This window comes from Glycine soja, chromosome 15 (assembly GCF_004193775.1).
Source record: "Glycine soja cultivar W05 chromosome 15, ASM419377v2, whole genome shotgun sequence".
NCBI lineage: Eukaryota > Viridiplantae > Streptophyta > Magnoliopsida > Fabales > Fabaceae > Glycine > Glycine soja.
Genome location: NC_041016.1, coordinates 49,954,572 through 49,976,242, shown reverse-complemented (window position 1 = coordinate 49,976,242; position 21,671 = coordinate 49,954,572). Strand labels below are relative to the sequence as shown.

Sequence of the window (21,671 nt, the reverse complement as noted above, 5' to 3'; positions counted from 1 at the left end):
ACAATAAAAAAATTATTGCTTTTGTAGTTTGGAGAGAACACAATAGTTGTTGTAAGAGTCAAGTAGTAGTTGCTACTTAGGTGTCAATCTTAGAGATATTTTTTTGGAAAAATACTTGGGTATATAGAGGTTGTAGAGACTCAGAGAATAATATAGGGATATTCACGGTGCAGTTTCTTCAATTTTTAGACAAAAAAAATCATCTGAACCAAACATAAAATAAATATGTGATTCAGATTGGTTTAATTTAAATATAACATCAAATCTGAATCAAACTAAATCAATAATTTGCGGTTTGATTTGATTCGATTTCACAAGTTTTTTATTTTTTGAATCTATTACGATAGTTTAAATCTATCAACTAAACTTACATAAATATTATATATGCTATATAATTTTAAATATAAATTTTATTTTTATTAAATTTTGTTTATCATGCATGTGTTTGTTGCATCTTCATCATATCTTTTCAAAAGTCTTTAAATCTTAACCGAGTTATTATCTCCTGTATTTAAACAAGATTTTTTGAAGAGCTTTTAACTTCAGAAGTAGCATATGTCATGAAAAAGAAAAATCAGAATTCTAGAACTAAACTCAGATTTTGAATCTCTTAAGGAGCAACATTTGATAATATATTTTGCAATGTTTTGATTTATCATTTAATATCTTAAATGAGAAAGGAAGCATCTCCCTCTAACCAACTTATGAAATCCAACCAAGAAACTTAAGAACATTTCAGAAGCAACGTTATTTGTGTAAAAAAAATGAGTTGAGTATCACTATTCAACCTCATCCTTCTGGTAACCAACTGAATGTTGGGACCAATATTGTTACGTTTTGCCTATTGCTAGGTGTTATGAGGCTCAAGTACAATGTTGTTGGAATTGTCCCTTCTATAAGGTCTAAGACGTGAGAATATATTTGTACATAGATAATCTACATTCTGGCTCATGCATTCAAATGCATGTGTCAAGTGGTTGGATGAGAATTACATTCCCGAAATTCGAAATGTGAGAGTTAGGGACCTTGGAAACTTTTCGGTGAGAAATCCGACAGGAGACTAGGTTAATGTACACTTCATGTTGTAGGAACTCAATTAACATCCTAATGTATGCTAAGCAACTCATAGTTTGATTTATCTGCCAACTGATTTTTGGCACGTATTTTACGTTTGGACAAGAGGGTCTGGTAGATATTTCTATCATGTTAAGAGACAACTAACTGATTACTCTAAACGTGACAGTTAATTAACTATGAGTATCCAACACAAGTTGTCACACCTGGTAGCCTACCATTTGTATCTAACACATTTATAAACTAGACTTATAACCAATAAATATGATGATTTTCAAACCCATAATATATTGGATCACATAATTTTGGGATAATATGATGTTACTCATTCGATTTGTTTCATGAAACCAAATTCACTTTATTAATAGAAGTTCAAACTCAAAATGTATAATATAAAATACTTTTAGGTCATCATTTAATCCCTAACTGTTATATATAATAAATTTATTTTAACTTTTATAATGTTTATCTTTAAAATTATATAAATCATGATTTTTATTAGATGATAGTGTAAAATAAAATTATATTAACAATGCAGAAATTAAACTCCGTATTTAATTAGGTCTTACCAATTAGGATTCTATTCGAAAGATTAAATGTTTACAATGTTATACTTTGTTGAATGAAGTTTTAAAATAACTCACTTTTTTGGAGTTTCACCATTGAATCTACTTGGTATATTGTGATGATAGATGAACCGTATTATGCCCTAGCTACGTTCACATTGAACCTTACCTAGGTACAGGTCTAGCTGATAACCATCCCCGGTTTAGGAATAACACTGTACATAGAATTTAAAATATGGAAAAGCCTAGGTAATACAAATTCTGATGAGCCCAGAATTTAAAAGTCGCAGCCTACCGTCTCAAAAAACATAAAATGTCTGCAGCAGAAATACTGCAAATGAAACAAATACCCCGGTAGGTACATAGTCTGAATCTTTGTACCACAAGATTGTAGTTTTCTTTCTCTTTTTCTCTCACATTATTGTATTATAAAAGAAAACCATGGGCAGCTTTGGTATAATAGCTTGCACATGATGTTACAATACGTATAAGATTCTATACCTTATTCCATTTTGCATGGAATTCTAAGAATCTAATTATGATATCTAGAAAACGCCATGACATCATAAACCACATGCATATACGTACACCTGAAACAAGTAGTACATACGCATCAATTATATTATGCTATCTGTTATATGGCTGGAATACGTAACAGTATAATGATGAAAGATACTATATATTATACGATAAAAAAAATGTGACAGCGATTATTTAACTAAAATAGGCCTAGTATTGCGTGTTGTAGGGTTGGACGGTTTGTGGCCCACACAGCCTTTTGAAGGGGACTCTGATTTTTGTTAGTTTGTGAGCAGACAAAAGCAGAGAAGCTTCTTATCCTCACCCTCTAGGTTTTCACACAACATCTTACACATAGAATCTGTTCAAAAGCCAAAGGCTTACCCTTTGAGACTTTGGCCCCTCAATTCTCATCATAATTACTCAAACCAAACCACAACCCTTAATGCTTTATTTCTTTTGTGCTTGCCACGTAAAATCTACACTTTGTAATTTACATGAATTCCAGGGGCATGTCCCCACTACTTTGATCTCAACAGTGGCCTATTTAGTTCAATGTCTTATAAGCTGTTTTGGTTCATGTCCTGTGCCACCCATTTCCAAATCCCCCCACCCCCGTCTCTCTCTCTAACATTGATCTAACTTTGCAATGGCACCAATGAGTCTCCCACCTGGGTTTAGGTTTCACCCCACTGATGAAGAGCTTGTTGCTTACTACCTGGAGAGGAAAATAACAGGTCGCTCAATAGAGCTAGACATCATCGCTGAAGTTGATTTATACAAGTGTGAACCATGGGATTTGCCAGGTACATTATTTTACATATTTTTATTATTTATATGTCACATCATATGATTCATCATTACAAAAAATATTAGCATTTAGCAAGTTCTTCATTTTGTATTATATATATATATATATATATATATGTGATATCATATGATTCACATCGTTTCATAAATATTATAGCATTTAGCAAGTCCTTCATTTTGTATAAGATATATAATCATTTATATTTCATGGTCCAACTAAACTATTATTGTATCTTCGTTGAAAAAAAAAAGATAAATCATTCCTCCCAAGCAAGGACATGGAGTGGTACTTTTACAGTCCTAGGGACAGGAAGTACCCAAATGGGTCAAGAACTAACCGTGCAACACAAGCTGGATACTGGAAAGCTACAGGGAAAGATAGGCCAGTGCACTCTCAAAAGAAACAAGTTGGCATGAAGAAGACATTGGTGTACTACAGAGGTAGAGCACCACATGGGATTAGAACCAACTGGGTTATGCATGAATACCGTTTAATTGAATCAGTTCCTGGTGCTACTCTCTCATCTTTGAAGGTATATATATATTTTATGGTACCCTTTTTTCTTATTTATCTATTTTCAATCAAGAAAATGAAATCCATGTTTGGCATTATGGCGAGTTTTACATTAGTTGCCGAGTGCCTAACATAACCCCTCCTCCTTAATTCGAGTTATAGGCGGAGTTCATCAAGAAAATGAAACGTTATTTAAAATTTATAGGGTATATATATGAGGTACAAAAACTTGTACAAGAGTCCTATTTGAGCTTTTACATTCAATTTATCGACCTACATATGTAAATCTATAATACTTATCGAATAAAATCACCAACAGTTTATATCATGTGCCCGTTACTTGTATCTTTTGTACAGGTTCATTATTTGCTTTTCTCTATCTCTCTCTCTCTATCTTGTTGTTTCTGGGGTATTAGGCGCTTAATTAATAATTTTGAGGCTTAATGAATATAAATATAATTATAAAGTAATTGAGGCTAGGGTTTTGAAAAACAAAAAAGAATATGGCAAATAAAGGAAGAAAACAGTTTATCGTACACTGTTTCTTCGATAGGTTATTGTCTAGAATAATAATAAAATTCATACGTTCCAAAATTTTCTCTTGCTCTCAACTTATTTTTTTTCTATCTCTCTCTTTTTTTCCCCATATCATTCATCACATCATCTCATAATTTCCATTTTTTATATAGGTGTAGCTTATGTTGGAGTGTACGATCATCATTTTCTATTGTATAGGGAAATGGATTCTTTGTTTTTCCTTTTTGGCACCTTTGAAAGTGTAGCTGATAATAATTGAGTGATTAACGTATATAGAAGAAACCTAAAAAGTCTCAAAAGTCTTCATAAGACGAGACCAATGACCAAATCCTTGCTTAGTGCTTGCTTTAACTAAGTCTTTTCCCAAATTGGTCTATCATTGAAGGAGGGTTTTAGGTACACTACTTTTAAGATTGATATATATATATATATATATATATATCTGATTAAGTGATAATTAATTGGTCATAGAGTCAAGTTCACTAGACCATACCCATTTTCTATGCTCAGCGTGAATATAGAGTAACTATGCTAAACCACATATCTTTGTTTTGAACCTTGTTCTTCAAGGATGCACATGCCTGCAATATATGTTCCTTTTTTTTCTTCTTTTTCTTTATGTGATGATTTTCTAACTTATATTTTCTCCTCTTTAAAAAGAACAGCTTGTGATCGACACACACTATGATGAACAATTCAGATCCATGGACTTAGATACTTACTATTGCATCGACCCTTTTCTTTTGCCAAACTCTTTCTGAATTTGCTTTTTTGTTCGTTACTCTTTTCCTGCACTCATTGTGTTCAAACCAAACCAAAAAAGAAAAAAAAAAAAAGAACTTAGATCATGAAAAGCTAACTAACATACACATGTACTGACAATATTTTCATCACATCACAGGATTCCTATTCGTTGTGTCGCATTTTCAAGAAGACGATTCAAATTCCAGCCAAAACTAATAATAAAGAGGAAGAACAAGTTGAGAATGCAAAGAAGGAATCGATGTGGATCTCAGAAGAACAAATGCTAGGGGAAGACTCAAGTGGCACTGAGATTTCTAGAGAAATGGAAGCTGTGGATGAAAAAATTCTCAATCATGAACACCCTAAATTTCCTTGTGACGCTTCTTCCTCTGATCTCACTCAAGGAACATGTACACCAACAGATACCGGTATAGCAGAAGATTTTCAACCACAATTTGCATGTGATGAAGCAAACAGTGCAGCCAATTCATATACAATGGGAATAGGATACCCCACAAATCTATTTCAGGTAACATTTAAATTAAATTTTAAATTTCAAATTTGTGATGAATTTCATATGATTGTTTGAGTTTGTATCATATTGTACTAGTCACGTAGACGTGGCATGAACATATAGTTTTATAGGAGACATATAAAAAGCAAGGTGGGCCATAGCATGATCATTATTATATGCATTGATCTGATTAGTATTTTAACTTTTCCTTTTTCTCCATTGTCCTTGGCATTTATGTTCATGATGGCTCCCTTTGCCAATCCTACATTTCCAGCGACATTTACTTTATATTGCCGCTTTATAAATTCAAGGCTTCATTGTCACACCTCAAGTAATACACATAATTTTTTCCAAAAATACTAGGTACTGGATCTTAAATGCTTGCATATTTGTGCATGAGCTTGATCCCATCCCTATTTGTCAGTTTACTATTGACATATATGTTGTAATTAGTGGGGCCACATAGCATATTTTTGAGTTTCCTTTTGATCTTAAAGTGAAGAGAGTTGGAAGTATGATGAAGTTCCTATCTTTTCATAAAGCTCATCACTTCTCTAAAATTCATTTGGACTGACTCCAATTAATTTAGCTTTTCTTCATCACCATCCCCTATAACTTCTTTTGACTGACTACTCAAAACGTTTTCCAAAGTAAAGATGTCTTTACTCCCCCCCATTTTCCTCACGGGGTTGATACGTTTTGTAAAACTAAAGCACACATATAAAAAATCTACGTACACATCTTTATCTTTAATCACATTCTTTTTTATGAGTAATGTCTGGATCATTTCATATTTTAGCAAAAGCTAGTTCAGTGAGAAGCGGCTTCTGAATGGGTCAGCATTCAACTAGCTTTACAATGTTCATACAGCCATATATGCATTTGATTGGGGACTTCAACGAGTTCATTATTTGCCTCTTCCAAATCAAAACAAAACACCTTTTATTTCTTTTCCTTTCTAACCTATGAACCACAATTCTAACCCCACTTTTCTTTTGCCACTTGCACTACTCCCAAGTTGTGCTTTAGTTCCAATTTAGCATGCGTTCTACAAGTCTCTTCATAGTCAAATCACCTGTCCCTATTTCATATCTCCTTCTACGTTCTCTCAACTAAAAAATAATACTTTAGTAAAAACACTAATTTCAAGAAAGAGTGTGTTATTTTCTTAGTCACATCATTTTATTTTAATTAAGAGTTTCTATGGTACCAAAAAAAAAAGTCTAAAGGTTTAAGTACAGTTGTTACCAATGAATGAATTTTACATTGCTGATCCAAAAAACAAAAACCCAATAAATCCTTAAATATTTCAAGGGTACCCTAGAATTACTCTTTTTAATTAGTAAGGCAAAATATAGAGACTGGTGGTTTCAATTAAATATCTTCTCAATTCATCATTATGTATCAATTAATCCTCCTATACTTTAGTACATTGGCATTGGAGATTAATACAATTTCTATTATGGTGCAGGATGTACAAATACCTAGCTATGCTGGCATGCATTATCAACTCCCGTACACACCTTTGGTGATGGAAGATTTCCCACAAATAAATTTACCGGAGACAAAGATAACGAAGCCAGAAGTCACTGATGACTGCATGTTATATGACAGATACAGGGACTGCATGAATGGAACACTAGAAGAGATCATCTCTTTGTGTTGCACTCAAGATAATTCCGTCCCTTTTCCCATGCTAGAATGATTATACTAACCCAGATGATTCAAACTATAGCATCAAAATATTCATTAGACACAGAGAAACTTGTGTTGGCTTAATAACGACACAAACGGGGATTGTTTTTCCAGCCACATTGAAAAGGCTACACATATAATGTACTAAACATATAGTAGAAGATGCTGAGCCAAGGGAACCTCGCATACAATTTGTTTTTCATTTTGTTTTCTTCTTTCTGTGTTCTTCCTTTTTCTATAGGGGTTCTTCCTACTTTTATAGGAGTTCTTCCTTCTTTTATGTTGGTGTTCAAATCTCTTCTCCACTTCGGAAAGCAATGGATGAGGCAAATTTCCAGCTGTGATGTTTTATATGCTTCAATGTCTCACAAGTGCTTTAATTTAATTCATTTTTATCTTCGAAAAATTTACATATTCGAATATTTGAGATATCCACATTATCAAGAATTTGAGATATCCGATATATATATATATATATATATATATATATATATATATATATATATATATATATAATATGCCTATCTGGACATAAATAAGTTCGATCAAAATAGTGTAAATTGTATATAAGAAGTACTATATATAAAAGGTGGGCAGAATTATAAAATTGGCTTGGGATTAGAAATGAGTATTTAATTGTTGGTTGAAGGGAGGAGGAGGGAGAAGTTGTGAATCCCAATCAACTCCAATAATATTTTTAACAAAAAAAAACATTGGTCAATTAAAAAATACATAAAAGATGGGCCATGTATAACAGATAATAAATAAAATCTTGATAAGAATTTTGAAATTTTTGCACAATTCAATACCAAATTTAGTCAATCATTTCATAAAATTAAATTAAAAAATTATAAAATATTAACAAAGTTCAGTTCCTCTAGAATATAATGTACAGTATTTGATAAAGTACTAACAATATTAGTCCATATATAATACTTATATGATAGAGTTTATCATACCTAATCCATTATTTATACACACTTACATTACTTTTTTTATTTCATGCGTACATGTCTTTTTCATTCCATATTTTTATAGCATAAGATAGGAAAAATTCTTTTAAAAAATATTAAATAACATAGTTTCTTAAAAGAATGAAGCAAATGTAAAAGTTTTCTTGCGTATTTAAAGTCAATAATATTGTTTCTATCTTAAATTAAAGCATCATCTTCTTTCTCTAAATTTGTTATTATATGAAATAAAATACATTAATTAATAATATGTTTATATTTGTTTAAATTATAGTAAATAAATGTTTTTTTAATATTTCAGTAAATTAAAAAAATGATTATTTTCTTAAAATAAACGTGCAAAATTTATTGTTATTAGGAAAATGTTGTTATCTATATGTGTGTTGGAAAATTTTGTTATGTGTGTGTAATGTTATGTCTGTGTGTTTTTATTCCCTTCATTTATAACTAATATTATTTTGAACAAAATGAATAAATTATCATTGAAATGTTTGTGTTTTTTATTCAATTTATTTGTAAATATTATTATTTAGGACAAATTGAATAAATTTTCATTAAAATATGTACTTATGACCTTCATTTTCATTTGATAAAAAATTGATGACTTCAAAATTATATATTCTTAAAAATGTAGATTTTCTTTTAATTTATTAAAGGGTTAATTATATTTTTAGTTCCCGAATGCTTTCAAATTTTCACTTATAATTCTTGAACAGAATTTTGATCAGTCTTAGTACCAAATATTTTTATTCGTTAATTGTTTTAGTTCCTATCTTCAAATTTCACATCATTTTTTGGCAATTATATAAGGACAAGAAGAAAGATGGGTTGAATGGCGTAATAGACGACGATGGATTAAAATGAATTATTAATTAATGGTATCCTAAATGCAATCCTAGTGAGAGGAATGAGAAGAAAGAGAGTGTACGAGCCTAAAGGTGGATGGGTTACCACAGTGGTACATGACATGAGGTATGCATGTTGGACAAAGCATTAGTCCTTGGGGATGATGATAAGGTGTAGGGTTTGAATGTTGAGCATATCCAAGACAAGTAGTTTAGGCCAAGACGTCACCCAAATAAAATGTAAAGATGTACGTCCTCTATGACTTGGGTAGTCAAAGGAATTTGGGCCCAAAGTATGAAACCAAACTAGTTAGTCAAAATAATAGGTTAACAAGTGTGAAGAAAGATCGACTTTACTCATATTGTTTCTTAATGCTAAAATATGAAGAAAGATCGACATTAATTTTGGTGCTTTAATGTTAACCTTATATTTAATTTATGAATATTGTTTCATGAAGAAAGATGGACATTAAAGCACCAAACTAGTTCAGTGAAACGTAAGGTTCATTTGCTTGAAACATGATGAGAGGTAAAGGAGATGGAGATGGAATGGAGATTTCATGATGAGAGTCATTGACACTAAGTAGCGAAACAAAGAAGAGGAAGATTTCCTTGAGAAAGCCTAGTAGGTTTAATTTAGTATTTTGGTTTTATCGTTTTGATTGAGCCGGTGCTGAGTTATAGTCTTATAGAAATGTGGGTAGACAATAGGAATTTTTGTTATTATGATATATTATTTTTCTTTAGTTGACTAAATAGTTAAAATGTATTATTCATTTTAAATGGGTATAAATGTGAATTAATGTCAATTGTAATAGAATGTCTTGATGATGAATTGTTCTTGTGTAAATGTGAATTAATAAATGAAATACCAATTATGTTTTAAAAGTTTTTGTTGTGCCACGGAATTTTGTAGAATAGGTTATCTCTACGATGAACAATATTTAATTTATGAATATTGTTTCTTAATAGGTACTAATGAGAAGAAAGATCGACTTTTGGTGCTTTAATGTATTTAAATTTGGAAAACAAATTCACACACACGTGATAAATTTTAAGCATTTTTATATAATAATTAATTTTTCAATTAATTATCTCTTATACTACTAAAATATTTGTATATGGCCTCATATGCTACCGAACAAAAAAAATAGAGAATTTAATTGTATTTTTTTGTGAAAAATTTGCAAGATACATTAAGAATTTTAGAGAAAATAAAATTTGAATGAAATGTATAAAAATATTTTTAATGCTTAAAATTAATCATTGGACTAATGTTATCAAAAAGAAAAAATTCAAAGTATATTATTAACATAAAATTTTCTCTAAAAATTAATAGTAAAGAAAATAATAGAATATTAGCTTCAATTAAAATATTACTCTGTGTTCATTTAATAATTTACAATTATTAATAATTGAGAAAAGAATAATTTTAGAAAATATGTTAAAATATTTAAACACACCCACACTATCTCCTTCTAAGGTGGTTGGGTAAGTTAAACGATATATTCTTCCCGGCACAACTTTTCTTCTACACCCAACATTAGTTGTGCAATTCCAATTGCGTGTTTCACTTAAAACTAATATATGCCGATTGAGCACCCACCCAATATTTTCGCCTCTTTTCATTGGACTCTTCTTCTTTTTTGTGCTTCCTCCTTGTGTCTCGTTTCCTCTAACGAGTTTGTTCTCCTTATCCGTGAGTCTCATCCTTTTCGACGTCGTAAACAGTGTCATCAATGATGAGACTTTTTTATTTTCGAACTCCATTTACTCAAAACATGCGAAATGGAAATTCGCATAATACATACGGATTACCAATTCAAATTTTTGTTAATTTATATACTTTTATTTAATAAATAATTTATTAAATATTTTTGTTTATTTAAAAAATATTGTATAAATTTTGTTGTTTTTTTTAATTATTTTATAAATAAATATTTTAATACTTTTCTGTATTTTAAATAGTTATTTATAAAATAGTTAAATAACAAAAATTTCCCAATTGTTATAAATATTATTACATTAATACTATTAAATATTTATATAAATAATGATTTTAAGTATAAAAAATACATAAATCAATTTCTTCAGTCATTTATAAATATGTAAAAGTATTAAAATAGTTATTTGTAAAAGTATTAAAATAGTCATTTATTAATAAATAAAAATAAAATTGTACTTTGTATCGTCAGTTTTATTAAAATTAATGTTAACTTGATTCAAATTTTGTTTTACAAATTCACTTAACAAAACGCAAAGTACCCTAGAATAAGTTTTTTAAATTTAACCCAAACATGTACCGAATCAATTGAACACCGTATCTCACCACAAAAAGCAAAAAGGAGGGATTGACTTGTGGATAGGATAATAAAGAGGACTGCCATCATTAATTATTCTTTCTCTTGAATCTAATTGCGATTTTCCTTTGATGAACTAGGCAATTGCTGAACGTCAAAGTATGGAAGTTGACCCAACCTTTCTTCTTGTTAATGTCAAGACTCAAGACTAGTTTTCACTAAGATTACCCTGTCACCCCAACTTCAAGCCTAAATGAATCATCAATGAGAATCAGGGCCATTCTATGAACAAAGAAACTATTTTTTTTTTATTCTGAAGCTTTAAGCTTATCAATAAAAAAATTATTATTAATTTTTTAAATAAAAAAGACCACATTTTGACAAAGAATCCAACATATCACAATTTTTTCCTTTTTTTGTGTGAACCAAGATATCCTCCACTCAAAAGTCAAGGACTAATTTTCAAGGTATTGAGATCTATTTTAAGGGTTGATATCTTTCAATAAATGTTTTTCCATATGCATGAGTCAGAGATCAAACCTATAACAATATGCTTAAGAGACAAGGTTATTTACTAATCATGTCACACCATATTGGTTACATATCACTGTTTTATTTAATGTAAAAAAAAGTATCTCTCAACATTTGTTCTAAGTTTAACTTAAAGCACCAGACTCCAAATCTGGGCAACCATGAAATGCCATTTTCATCACATCACATCACACTAAGAGCGGAGTTTATACAATAAAGACTAAAGTGCGAATAGCAATTTACACATAAGATGTCAGTTTTGGTTCATTTTGGGCCTTTTGCGTTCCCATTTGACCCCAAAGATTTCGTTTTAAAATTCAGTTTTGAATGATTTATCTTATTTTAAGAAAATTAGAAAAGATTAATTTAGGAGTGTTGTCGTCTTAATATCATAAATTTAATGTAGCGGACAAAAGTTGTGGCATATTGGAGATCTTGAACCTATTTTGGTGAAACAATTTTAGCAATTATTTTATGTTTGCCTATATTTTGTGCTAAAATAATTAATTTAGGTATGTCGGTGATAGGATGGGCCTCTCCAGGCCCAAATAGGTGGTTTAAACATCAGATGATTTTGATATTATCCTTTTAATATTAGTTTTATTTTATCTTTTTTAAAAAACTAGATAATGCTACATGTATGGTTGTCATCTATTAGGATTATTATTTAATGTAAGCTTTGCATTCTCTTGAGGTATGAATGAAGAATATGAAGAAGATAAATTAATAATTTCTATGTTCACAGGATATTTATATAGTGAAATATTAATACTACTTTTTAGAAATATTTTCATTTAAAAAGTACTATCTCATTCTTAAAGGACTACATATAAATTAAGATAATTCAAATTTGAGTTATCAGTCAATAGTAATTCACGTAAGTTATAAAGGGTAAGGGACTATGATGTTTAAATCCTGTGATATCCATTATTTTTCTCAAAATTCACCTGATCGTAACTATGATTAAACAGATAAATAAATAAGGGACGTAAGAAGCAAGATTTGCACAAGAATTTTCGCAGTTTCTTCTGACTATGTTTATTTTCTTAACAAGAAACCACTAGAAAAATCTAAGACTTATCAAGATCCCATTCTCTAACAGCTCCAAACCATTTTCAAATTTCATGACATACGATTTTCATTTCTCTTCTTCATTCCAACTAGTCTTAGTCTTAGTCTTAGCAAAATTACCATATTTTCCAAATTCCCGGCGGGTACAAATAAATATATATATGTATGTATATGTGCGTGCGTGTGTGTGAACGAAACTTTGCTTTATAATGTACATAAGCAATGAATATATTTGAGGTATGGTCTAAAAGTTCCATGCAAGTTCATCCATACAATTGAAATCATAAGAGATGAATTCAGAGGTAAGTACACTCTCCAACAACCCAAAATCAAAGTTAGAACTCTCAAAAGAAGCACTAGTTTCAATATTGCCCTTGTTAGCTTCTCTCACATCAATTCCCATATCCTCACAAGTCTTGTCCTTCTCATGCTGCACCTGCACTTGCGTTCCCTCTTCCAATGTTTGAGCACTGAAGTCTTCAACATTAACTGTAGAAACCCAATTCACATTGTTGTCATTGTTAAACAATTCAACTGCCGAGGGGTTCATGTATGTAGGTGAACAAATGTTGGTGATGGCGTTCTCCATTAATAGTTCATAAGGCAAATGTTGGCGGGGTTCTCCATTATTTGAAGTTGTTGTTTGAAATTCTGAGGAAACAACGACAGAGGGGATTTGAACAATGTTTGCTGGAGGTTTAGGTAAAGTAGAAAAGGTTTTACTAGTATTTTCCAAGGGTGCATTTGGTATGTGCGAACTCATAATGAAAATGGAATTGGAATTTTGATGGATGTTGGAGATGGTACATACTGAGCTTCTCCTATGAGAAGAAAGGAGAGTGTGGGTTTGTGGATCTAACCCTTGTGAAATGAGCTTCTTTTTTATGCAGGAGTTCCAGAAATTCTTGATCTCATTGTCTGTTCTTCCTGGTAGGTGCTTGGCTATTTGTGCCCATCTGCAGGAGACCAATAACACATGCATTTATTAATTTGCAAACCTTTGCAATGAATTATATACATGTTATGTAAAATCAGTTTTAGCTCTTGTATTTATCTCTTTTCTCATAACATTAAATATGTCTTATAGACACAAAATTTGAATATAATCTTGCATTGGACATGCATGAGAGCATGAAGGAAAATTTGATGAAGATCTTGTTGTAGAGTTCATTAGATTAAGGTCATGAATCATGATTATGGATATCAAAAGGGGAATATTCATCTTTATTTGATCAGTGGTTCCTTGATCCTTGGTTGTGTGCAGAATCTTGTAAAGGACAGATTATACTGCTCTCTTTTATATAATAAATATGTTTTTGGTCGATTAAAAAATAATGAAGGTTTCTGTTCTCCTTTTACTACTTTTTTTTTCATCAGTCTCATTTTCTGTGCTTGTAATTTATCTCCTTTACCTGTTTCCAAGAATTCTATGAATGTCAATAATGATCTGCTCTTCTTCAGCAGTGAAGGAACCCCTCTTCAGATCTGGCCTCAGATAATTAATCCATCTCAACCTGCAACTCTTCCCACATCTTTGCAAGCCTGCACATAAAAAAAAAAACCACATCATCTTTCATTTTTTCAATCACACACAAGAAATTATTATATGATCCAGTAACTATTATGTGGCAATGGTCTCCATCAATCTTTACATGAAACATAACTATATCTTTCACCAGCTTACAAGAAAGGAGCTAACAATACTTTATTATACGTGTCAGACGTCAAGTTGATTGAGACCATGATAATACCAGAATATGTAATATTTTTCATCACATAGACACAACTACAGAAGAGAGAAATGCATGCCTGCAAATTTTGGCACAGAACTCCAACTTTTCTGCCCATGTGTGTTGATATATCTGAGAAGTTTCTCATCTTCTTCAGGAGACCATAACCCTCTTTTGATCTTCTGTTTGCTGCAGCAACGGTGTCCCATCTCTAAGTTCTGTTAGAAACACTCCTCTCTAGAGAGAATATTGAGCTAGCACTTGAGGTTTTTCTTGCCACACTTCATTTATAAATGAAGACCATGGTGGTGATATAATTCATGTGGGTCCTCCCTCCCAAAAGGAATCAAAATTGTGACTCATTGTAGAAATGTATTGGTGGGGTCAAGGAGTGAGAGGGAAGGTTAATTGCTAGAGTGTCAGACAAGGGCAAGAATCGATGGATCCTTCCTATCATTTTATCCAAACGGCAACAAATGTGCATTAATAAGACTTTTGAAAAAAAAAAGAGGACCAACTATGTGATGAGGTAATGAGCGTACTTTACACATTTACATAATTTGTTTAGCCGTTTAATCAAAACATATGGGATGCCATAAAAATATGACAGAAAGGGTGTGTCTCACTCTTTTTTTCTTTTTTTTTTTTATGCAATGTCACTCGTTTTAGAAACTCTTATATGATATATACACATGAATTACCAGGGTGATTGATAATAGAGGAGGGAAAATATTACTTTTTTATTCTCTTTCCATAGTTTGAAACATCTTAAAAAGTAGACCCACAAACCAATTAAAATCTGTGTTTTGGGAAAAAGAAGAAAGGTGAAAATAACGAAGAGAGAAAAAAAAAATAGATGTTATAGATAGTGTGATGTGATAAATAAAAAAGTGAAAATGAGATAAAAAATAAAGTATAATACAATAAATTATATGATTAATTATAAAATAATTAAAAGTAAAAATAGGATTGATCCAATTTTAAAATAGCTAAAGTTCGAGCTTTAGGCCTACCGAAAAAATTTATTATTTGTTATTAATTTTTATTAAATAAAAGGTCCCAAGTGTTGAGAAAATTTTCATATATATTGATAAAAAAAAGGCTCAATATATAGCTTTCACATTTAAAATTTATTTTTTGAAAACAAATTACTTTAATTTTTACTCGAAGTTGGGCCGGCCGACCCTGATAAAAAAGTAGGATTTATGCCTTTTTTATGAAAAATTTCCATGTAATAAAATAGCAATGATAAAATACTTATAATATACTTTTAATTTTTAGATAAAAAGTTTGATGATTACACATATATATTGACATTGATATCATAGAATCATTGTACTTTGTCGAGTAGCCGCTCAATATAAAATTATGATTACATGTCTTTTTAATAATTACCATAAAAATTAATAAATTTATTATAAATAATATAATTTGTGTTGCATAATAACATGATCAAATAAATGATTAATTTTATATTATTAATCAATTGAAAATAATAATTGATATAATGTTTAAACATAAAAATCAATATATAAATTTATCTTGTATAATAATTTATAATTGAATGACGGTATAAAAATTATTTTACAATTTTTGGAACATAATTTTTTTTTCAGCATATCTATTTTATGTTATGGAAAAAGTTGTAAACTTAATTCTTAAAGTTTATTCCTAACAAAATGTTGCCTTTTTGTACGTATATGTTATTCCTTTGCCACCTACAGTACTAAACTTTTGTTTATCCCATAAATAGTCAAATGTGATTTGCCTATTCAAGAAACCGACAATCAATAAATTAAAATAATGGAAAAAGAAACGACCCCATTGGTTTAAACAAGCAAATCACGTTTAGAGAAATGAGCTGGACTTGAAACTTCAGGTTCACTCATGAATATTGGTGACCCTCTCTAAGGTCAAATTGAGTGTGTTTGTAGCCATATGACACTGACGACTGCTGATTGAAATTCTCTTTCGATTTTCGTAGACTGAGACCCATACCATTGATTGCACTGCTCGGCAATAATTAACTAACATAACATGAATTTGCAAACAGAAATGTTGAGTCACAAATACGGAAACAAGTGTACTTGAACAACAGGGACACACATGAGGATGAATAATTTAGTTTATGTATACTCTGCATTGCACGTAAGGCTTTGGGAAAATTATATATGGTGTCCTAGTAAATCTATTTCGATGGGTCTATCAAATCTTCAAGAAAGTTAGTATGATCTTTGAGAATAATTTTATGCCATTTTGTTTTTTTTTTTTGTCAGAATTGATTGATTGAGGGCTAGTTATCCGTGTTGGAATCTAAGGGAATAAATAAATTTAGTAATTCATAAACTAGTTAAACCTACATAAGTCGCCAAATACATGATTAAGTTCATTTGTTTTAACGAACAAAACAAGTTCAAACTTAGTTTTAGGGTTAATTACAACACATACATGTTTAATGATAAAACACACATATATGCTTAATGATAAATAAAAAACTGGAAATTTTATGTGAGAAAAAATGTATATTTGATAAATTGTATTTTTTAAAAAAGATATCTTTACAATATATTGTATGTTTTGAAATATTCTTTATTTTTTTCTTACTTTTATCTTATATTTTAACATAAAATATGATGGAGTTCAAGTGTGAAAATGAAATCTCATATTAAATACGAATAAACAAGTTAAACAATATATAAATGAGAATCACAAATTCAATACAAATTTACTTGTTTAGTTTATTCATGATTCATTGGTTGATACCTCCCATGTAGAAGAGATTCATACTAGGGTTAAAGTATGAAAATGAAATTTAACATTAGATAAGAGTAAAGAAGTTATAAGGTTGACTTGATGAAAAAAAAAAAATTTTATGGATTCCAATTCCTTTTACTAATAAAAACTAACAAATTATTTAATAATTTATTAATAAAAAAATTGGATAGGAGTGAACAAATTAAACATCCACAAATTAAAATGTGATATCAAATTTATTTATATAATTTGCTTGTGACCTATGAAAAAATACAATAATCAAGCTATAATGAATTAAATAGGTTAAGTTTAAATTTTATACTAATTTTAAAATAAGTCAAATTTAAGCTTTAAATTTAATTGATTTAAATAAAGTACTTAGATTTAAGCAATTTCTTTTATTACAAATTAAGATTGAACGTCAAATGCTACTTGACTCATTCACAGTCGCTAGAATTATCCATTAATGAGCAAACATTTCTTCACTTACTTCAAAAGTCTTAGTCGAATGCCCTCAAGACAAGTGTCTTTGTTACAGTTTCACTGTTTACTAGGAATGAGAAAAGGAGAGGTAATTAAATAAATCATATTCATATCTCATGTCTCTCTCTCTTTTTCTTTTTTTTTTCTCTTAAAGAGTGAAGCTAAATGGTAAGGATTCAAGTCCGAATGATGGTGGGATTATATTTGTGACACTTTTTAATTACACACACATATTCCTCATCATTAGCATTGACATGTTTAACCTGATCATCACATAATGTAACTATGCTATGAAATAAGAATAACTCGTGAGTTTATAATATAATAATTGTGTTTTTGATAGACAGTTTATAACATAATTTGATAAAAAAACACATTATGAAAAGATCATTTGATCATATTTAGAAGAAAATTAACCTGTTATATAGGAATAACTCAAGTGATTAATAAGTGGAATGCAATTTAAATACATGTAATATGTATTCAACTTCAAATTAATATAATGATTCTTTCATATGTACACCAAGACAATTTCGGAGGTGATCAAGATATGAATGAGAAAAAAAAGATGCGGTAGTGAGGGATCGAGGTTGAGGCCCCTATCTAAATTAACCTACTTCATTACAACCCCTTTTTTTTAATGCATTAAGCAAAGCCACTTTCCTTAATTCCCGTTAGAACAAATTAATATCCATGGCCAGTGGAATCTGATGGAGGGGATCGTGACTGAAATAATTTCAAAGAGAGCAGAAGTATAGAGTTTTTACTTGAACATCATAAAAGTTTGACATGAGAAAAATGTGGCGTCATTAGTGTTAGGGATCAAATTATTGCCGTGCCATCATGGTGGTGGACAAGAGGAATTCTAATGATAGTAGTTGTGAGGAATGACTCTCACGGTTGAAATTGTCCACATATATAAGGTCCTCATAACTTTCTCCACATCATCATTGCCATATTTAAGACAATGTCAATCCAAAAGAAATAAACATTCTTACTTATTAAAGTATATTTCTTGTCTTCTATAATCATATATTATTATTACTAAATTTTTGACCCATACACGGGATAAATAAAATGTGTGTGAGAGAATATGTTTTTTTTTAGATTTTTTTTGTGTGTTTTTAAGATAATAAGAATATTAAAAAAATTTGATAAATAATATATGGTAACATGAATACAATATATCTATTTGTGCATGGCATGTATGTTTATGGCTAAAGTGACACAACCCTTATGCTAATAACACCAAAACTCAGTAACTTAGTAGAGTATTGTATTCCACCATCTTCAAAGTAGGCAAGTGATTTATATGTCATCAATTTATCTTTTTTCATTTGATTTGTTTGAAGACGTGTCAACCTCGATCTTTCAAATATTTTTAGATACAATAAGATTTAAATAAATTTATTTGTGCTTATTCGGTTGCATGTGGCATGTTGTATATATGTATATGATCATATTTAAAACATTAAAAAAAACTATTATCATAATATTAGCCTCCTCTACTTTTGACCTATTTGCTTTTCCAATCAGTATAAAATCTTCAAGATTCACCTCACAAAAAAATAAAAATATATTAAATATTTGACACTTGCGGACAGATTTTAAATTGTATATGATATATAAAAAATATTTTTAACTGTATATGTTAAATATTCATAAACTTGGAGTATTATCTTTATATATTTTCATCCACGTGATGTATCATTTTTCGCATAAGATTCATTTTCATCAATATTATTCTACATGTGAAAAAGAATTATAAAAATATTTATATGTTTATACATAAAAAATACTATACGTTCCATCAAACATCATGAACAAATTATTTACTTTTGGATTACTTTATATAGAATCATAGAAGCAAACATCTATGCTATGAAGGTGTGACATATATAATCTAATTTATGTGCATCCAACATGTCTCTTTTCTTCTCTTTCTACTACTCACTCACATTGGAACTCAAATCAGATAATACTCGTTTCGCTTTCTTGTTTCTTTCTTTTTTTCTTCTTCATCAAAGCTTTTCACTTAAATTGTTCGCGTGTTTCCTCTTCAAACCGTAAAAATCCTTAATTTAGATAAGACTAATGCAATTAATGCTTAAATTTTATATTCTTTATTATTTTTTATGAATATTTTTTTACATGATAAACATATCTTATATAAAATATTATATTAATATTTTTAATTTAGATAAGACATAAAAAAATACTAATTAAAAAGGAAGATTAAAAAGATATAATTAATTTTAAAAAATTGAATTTCAAATTTTAAAATTATATCTCACTCAATTGAAGAAAGTGAATCAAAGAGATAATTTGTTAAACAGTAACTTAATTTTTAAAATGTATTTTGTTTTATATTTGTTAAAATTTAATCTTGCATTACTTCAATAGATTCATAGAAGTATCTCAGTTATGAAGGTATCACCCTTACCTTATGTGTAACGAAATTATATATTTTTTTCATGCTAGCTACTTGTACTGCTCACTTACGTTGGGACTCAGATCTTGTACCACCTTTATGATCTTTTCACCGTTTCTATTTGTTTCTTCTTCTTCAAAGCTTTTCATACGCATTGGATTACTCTCTCCAACCTAAAAATATTTAATTTAGATAAGACAAACATAATGATTAAATATATTTCTTTCTTTATAGATACTTTAATTATGGCATAATAAACATTTCTTATATAAATAGTTTTATTAACACTTTTTATTTTAGATAACACTTTTTGCATAAGAAAGATTATATCGATGCATCAATCTACAAGAAAGATATAACTTATTGAACATACAAAAGATTTAAAAATCGTATAAATTTTATTTTTTTTGAAAAATTTGAAATGAAAATTTAAAAATATTACATATATATATATATATATATATATATATATATATATATATATATATATATATATCACGCTCAATTAATGAGAAAAATTAAAGAATAAACTCTTATCCCTTAATTTATAAGCAATACAAATTTGTTAATTTTTATTTACATAATTGTAATATTAAAACATTGAAAAACTTATACATAAGTTATCTAATTTATATTTTAAATAAAATCAATTATAGAATATTTCTATTTTCTTTATCAAAGCTTTTCACTCGAACTTAGGATCAACTAACATTTCATCATCGAGTGCGGAGTTGAGAGTCTCCTTAACAGTCATCTGTATCGAAACAACGGCGATTTTGATATTAGATAGTAAGAGATAAGAGATGACAAAAATAATATATACCTCTTTAGCGGCAGAAGAGAAATGTTTAATTGTAGAGAAGGCAAGGCGAATACTCTGCAAATAATAAAAAAAAAAAGTGTGTTCATCATATGAAATGCAATTGGAATAGGAATAATATCTTGTGCCTTATAACATCCAACATCTTGCTTCCTTTATCTTCAATCAAGCTTGTAAAATTCCTAAATCAATCAGTGAAAACACGCTATCGTAGAAAATATTGTAGAATTTTAAGTCTGAAGATAAGATACATACATATTCAGAATTAATAAATGCAAAGTGAAAGATTACATTTTACTAGATAAACTTTAGTTAAATAAATGTATTGGAAGTTATTTTTATTTCAAATTCTAAGAGAATTGATTTATTGTAGTTGGTGATAATTTTCACCATAAATAGTAAAAAGATTTAGCGGAGAAACAACATATGTAGAGAGAGTGTTTGAGATAGAGTACTCGATCAGGGGTTTATAGAGTGATACACTATTTGGGTGAGTTAATCATTTTTGTGATACTGAAATATTTTGAGACAATTCTTTGGACGTAGGTAAGAGATGTCAAACCACGTTAAATTTTTATGTTTGTTATTATTCTTCTACGGTGTAGTATTTGTTATGTTCTCACGATCTTTTGTAAGTGTGAATAATTTTATTTATAGGAAGGTTGATTACCCAACAAATATTAACCTGCACACAAAAAATTCAACGAAAATGTAGTGAAAAATATGAAAAAAAAATTAAAAACCTTACACACCTTTTAATAA

General features: G+C 29.4%; 2 protein-coding genes across 2 annotated transcripts; one reads left to right on the top strand and one right to left on the bottom strand.

Moving 5' to 3' along the window:
• The first annotated feature begins 2,652 nt into the window (after window positions 1–2,652).
• Window positions 2,653–7,309, top strand: LOC114387656 (NAC domain-containing protein 86-like). The gene is made up of 4 exons (XM_028347861.1): window positions 2,653–2,965; window positions 3,222–3,502; window positions 4,922–5,293; window positions 6,750–7,309. Exons 1-4 carry the CDS (start codon window positions 2,809–2,811, stop codon window positions 6,981–6,983), a joined length of 1,044 nt encoding a protein of 347 aa, XP_028203662.1. The 5' UTR covers window positions 2,653–2,808; the 3' UTR covers window positions 6,984–7,309.
• Window positions 7,310–12,903: 5,594 nt separating this feature from the next.
• Window positions 12,904–14,678, bottom strand: LOC114387680 (transcription factor MYB86-like). Its single transcript, XM_028347889.1, has 3 exons — window positions 14,501–14,678; window positions 14,104–14,233; window positions 12,904–13,647 (listed from the first exon to the last, which is right to left on the bottom strand). Exons 1-3 carry the CDS (start codon window positions 14,628–14,630, stop codon window positions 12,936–12,938), a joined length of 972 nt encoding a protein of 323 aa, XP_028203690.1. The 5' UTR covers window positions 14,631–14,678; the 3' UTR covers window positions 12,904–12,935.
• Between the last annotated feature and the right edge of the window lie 6,993 nt (window positions 14,679–21,671).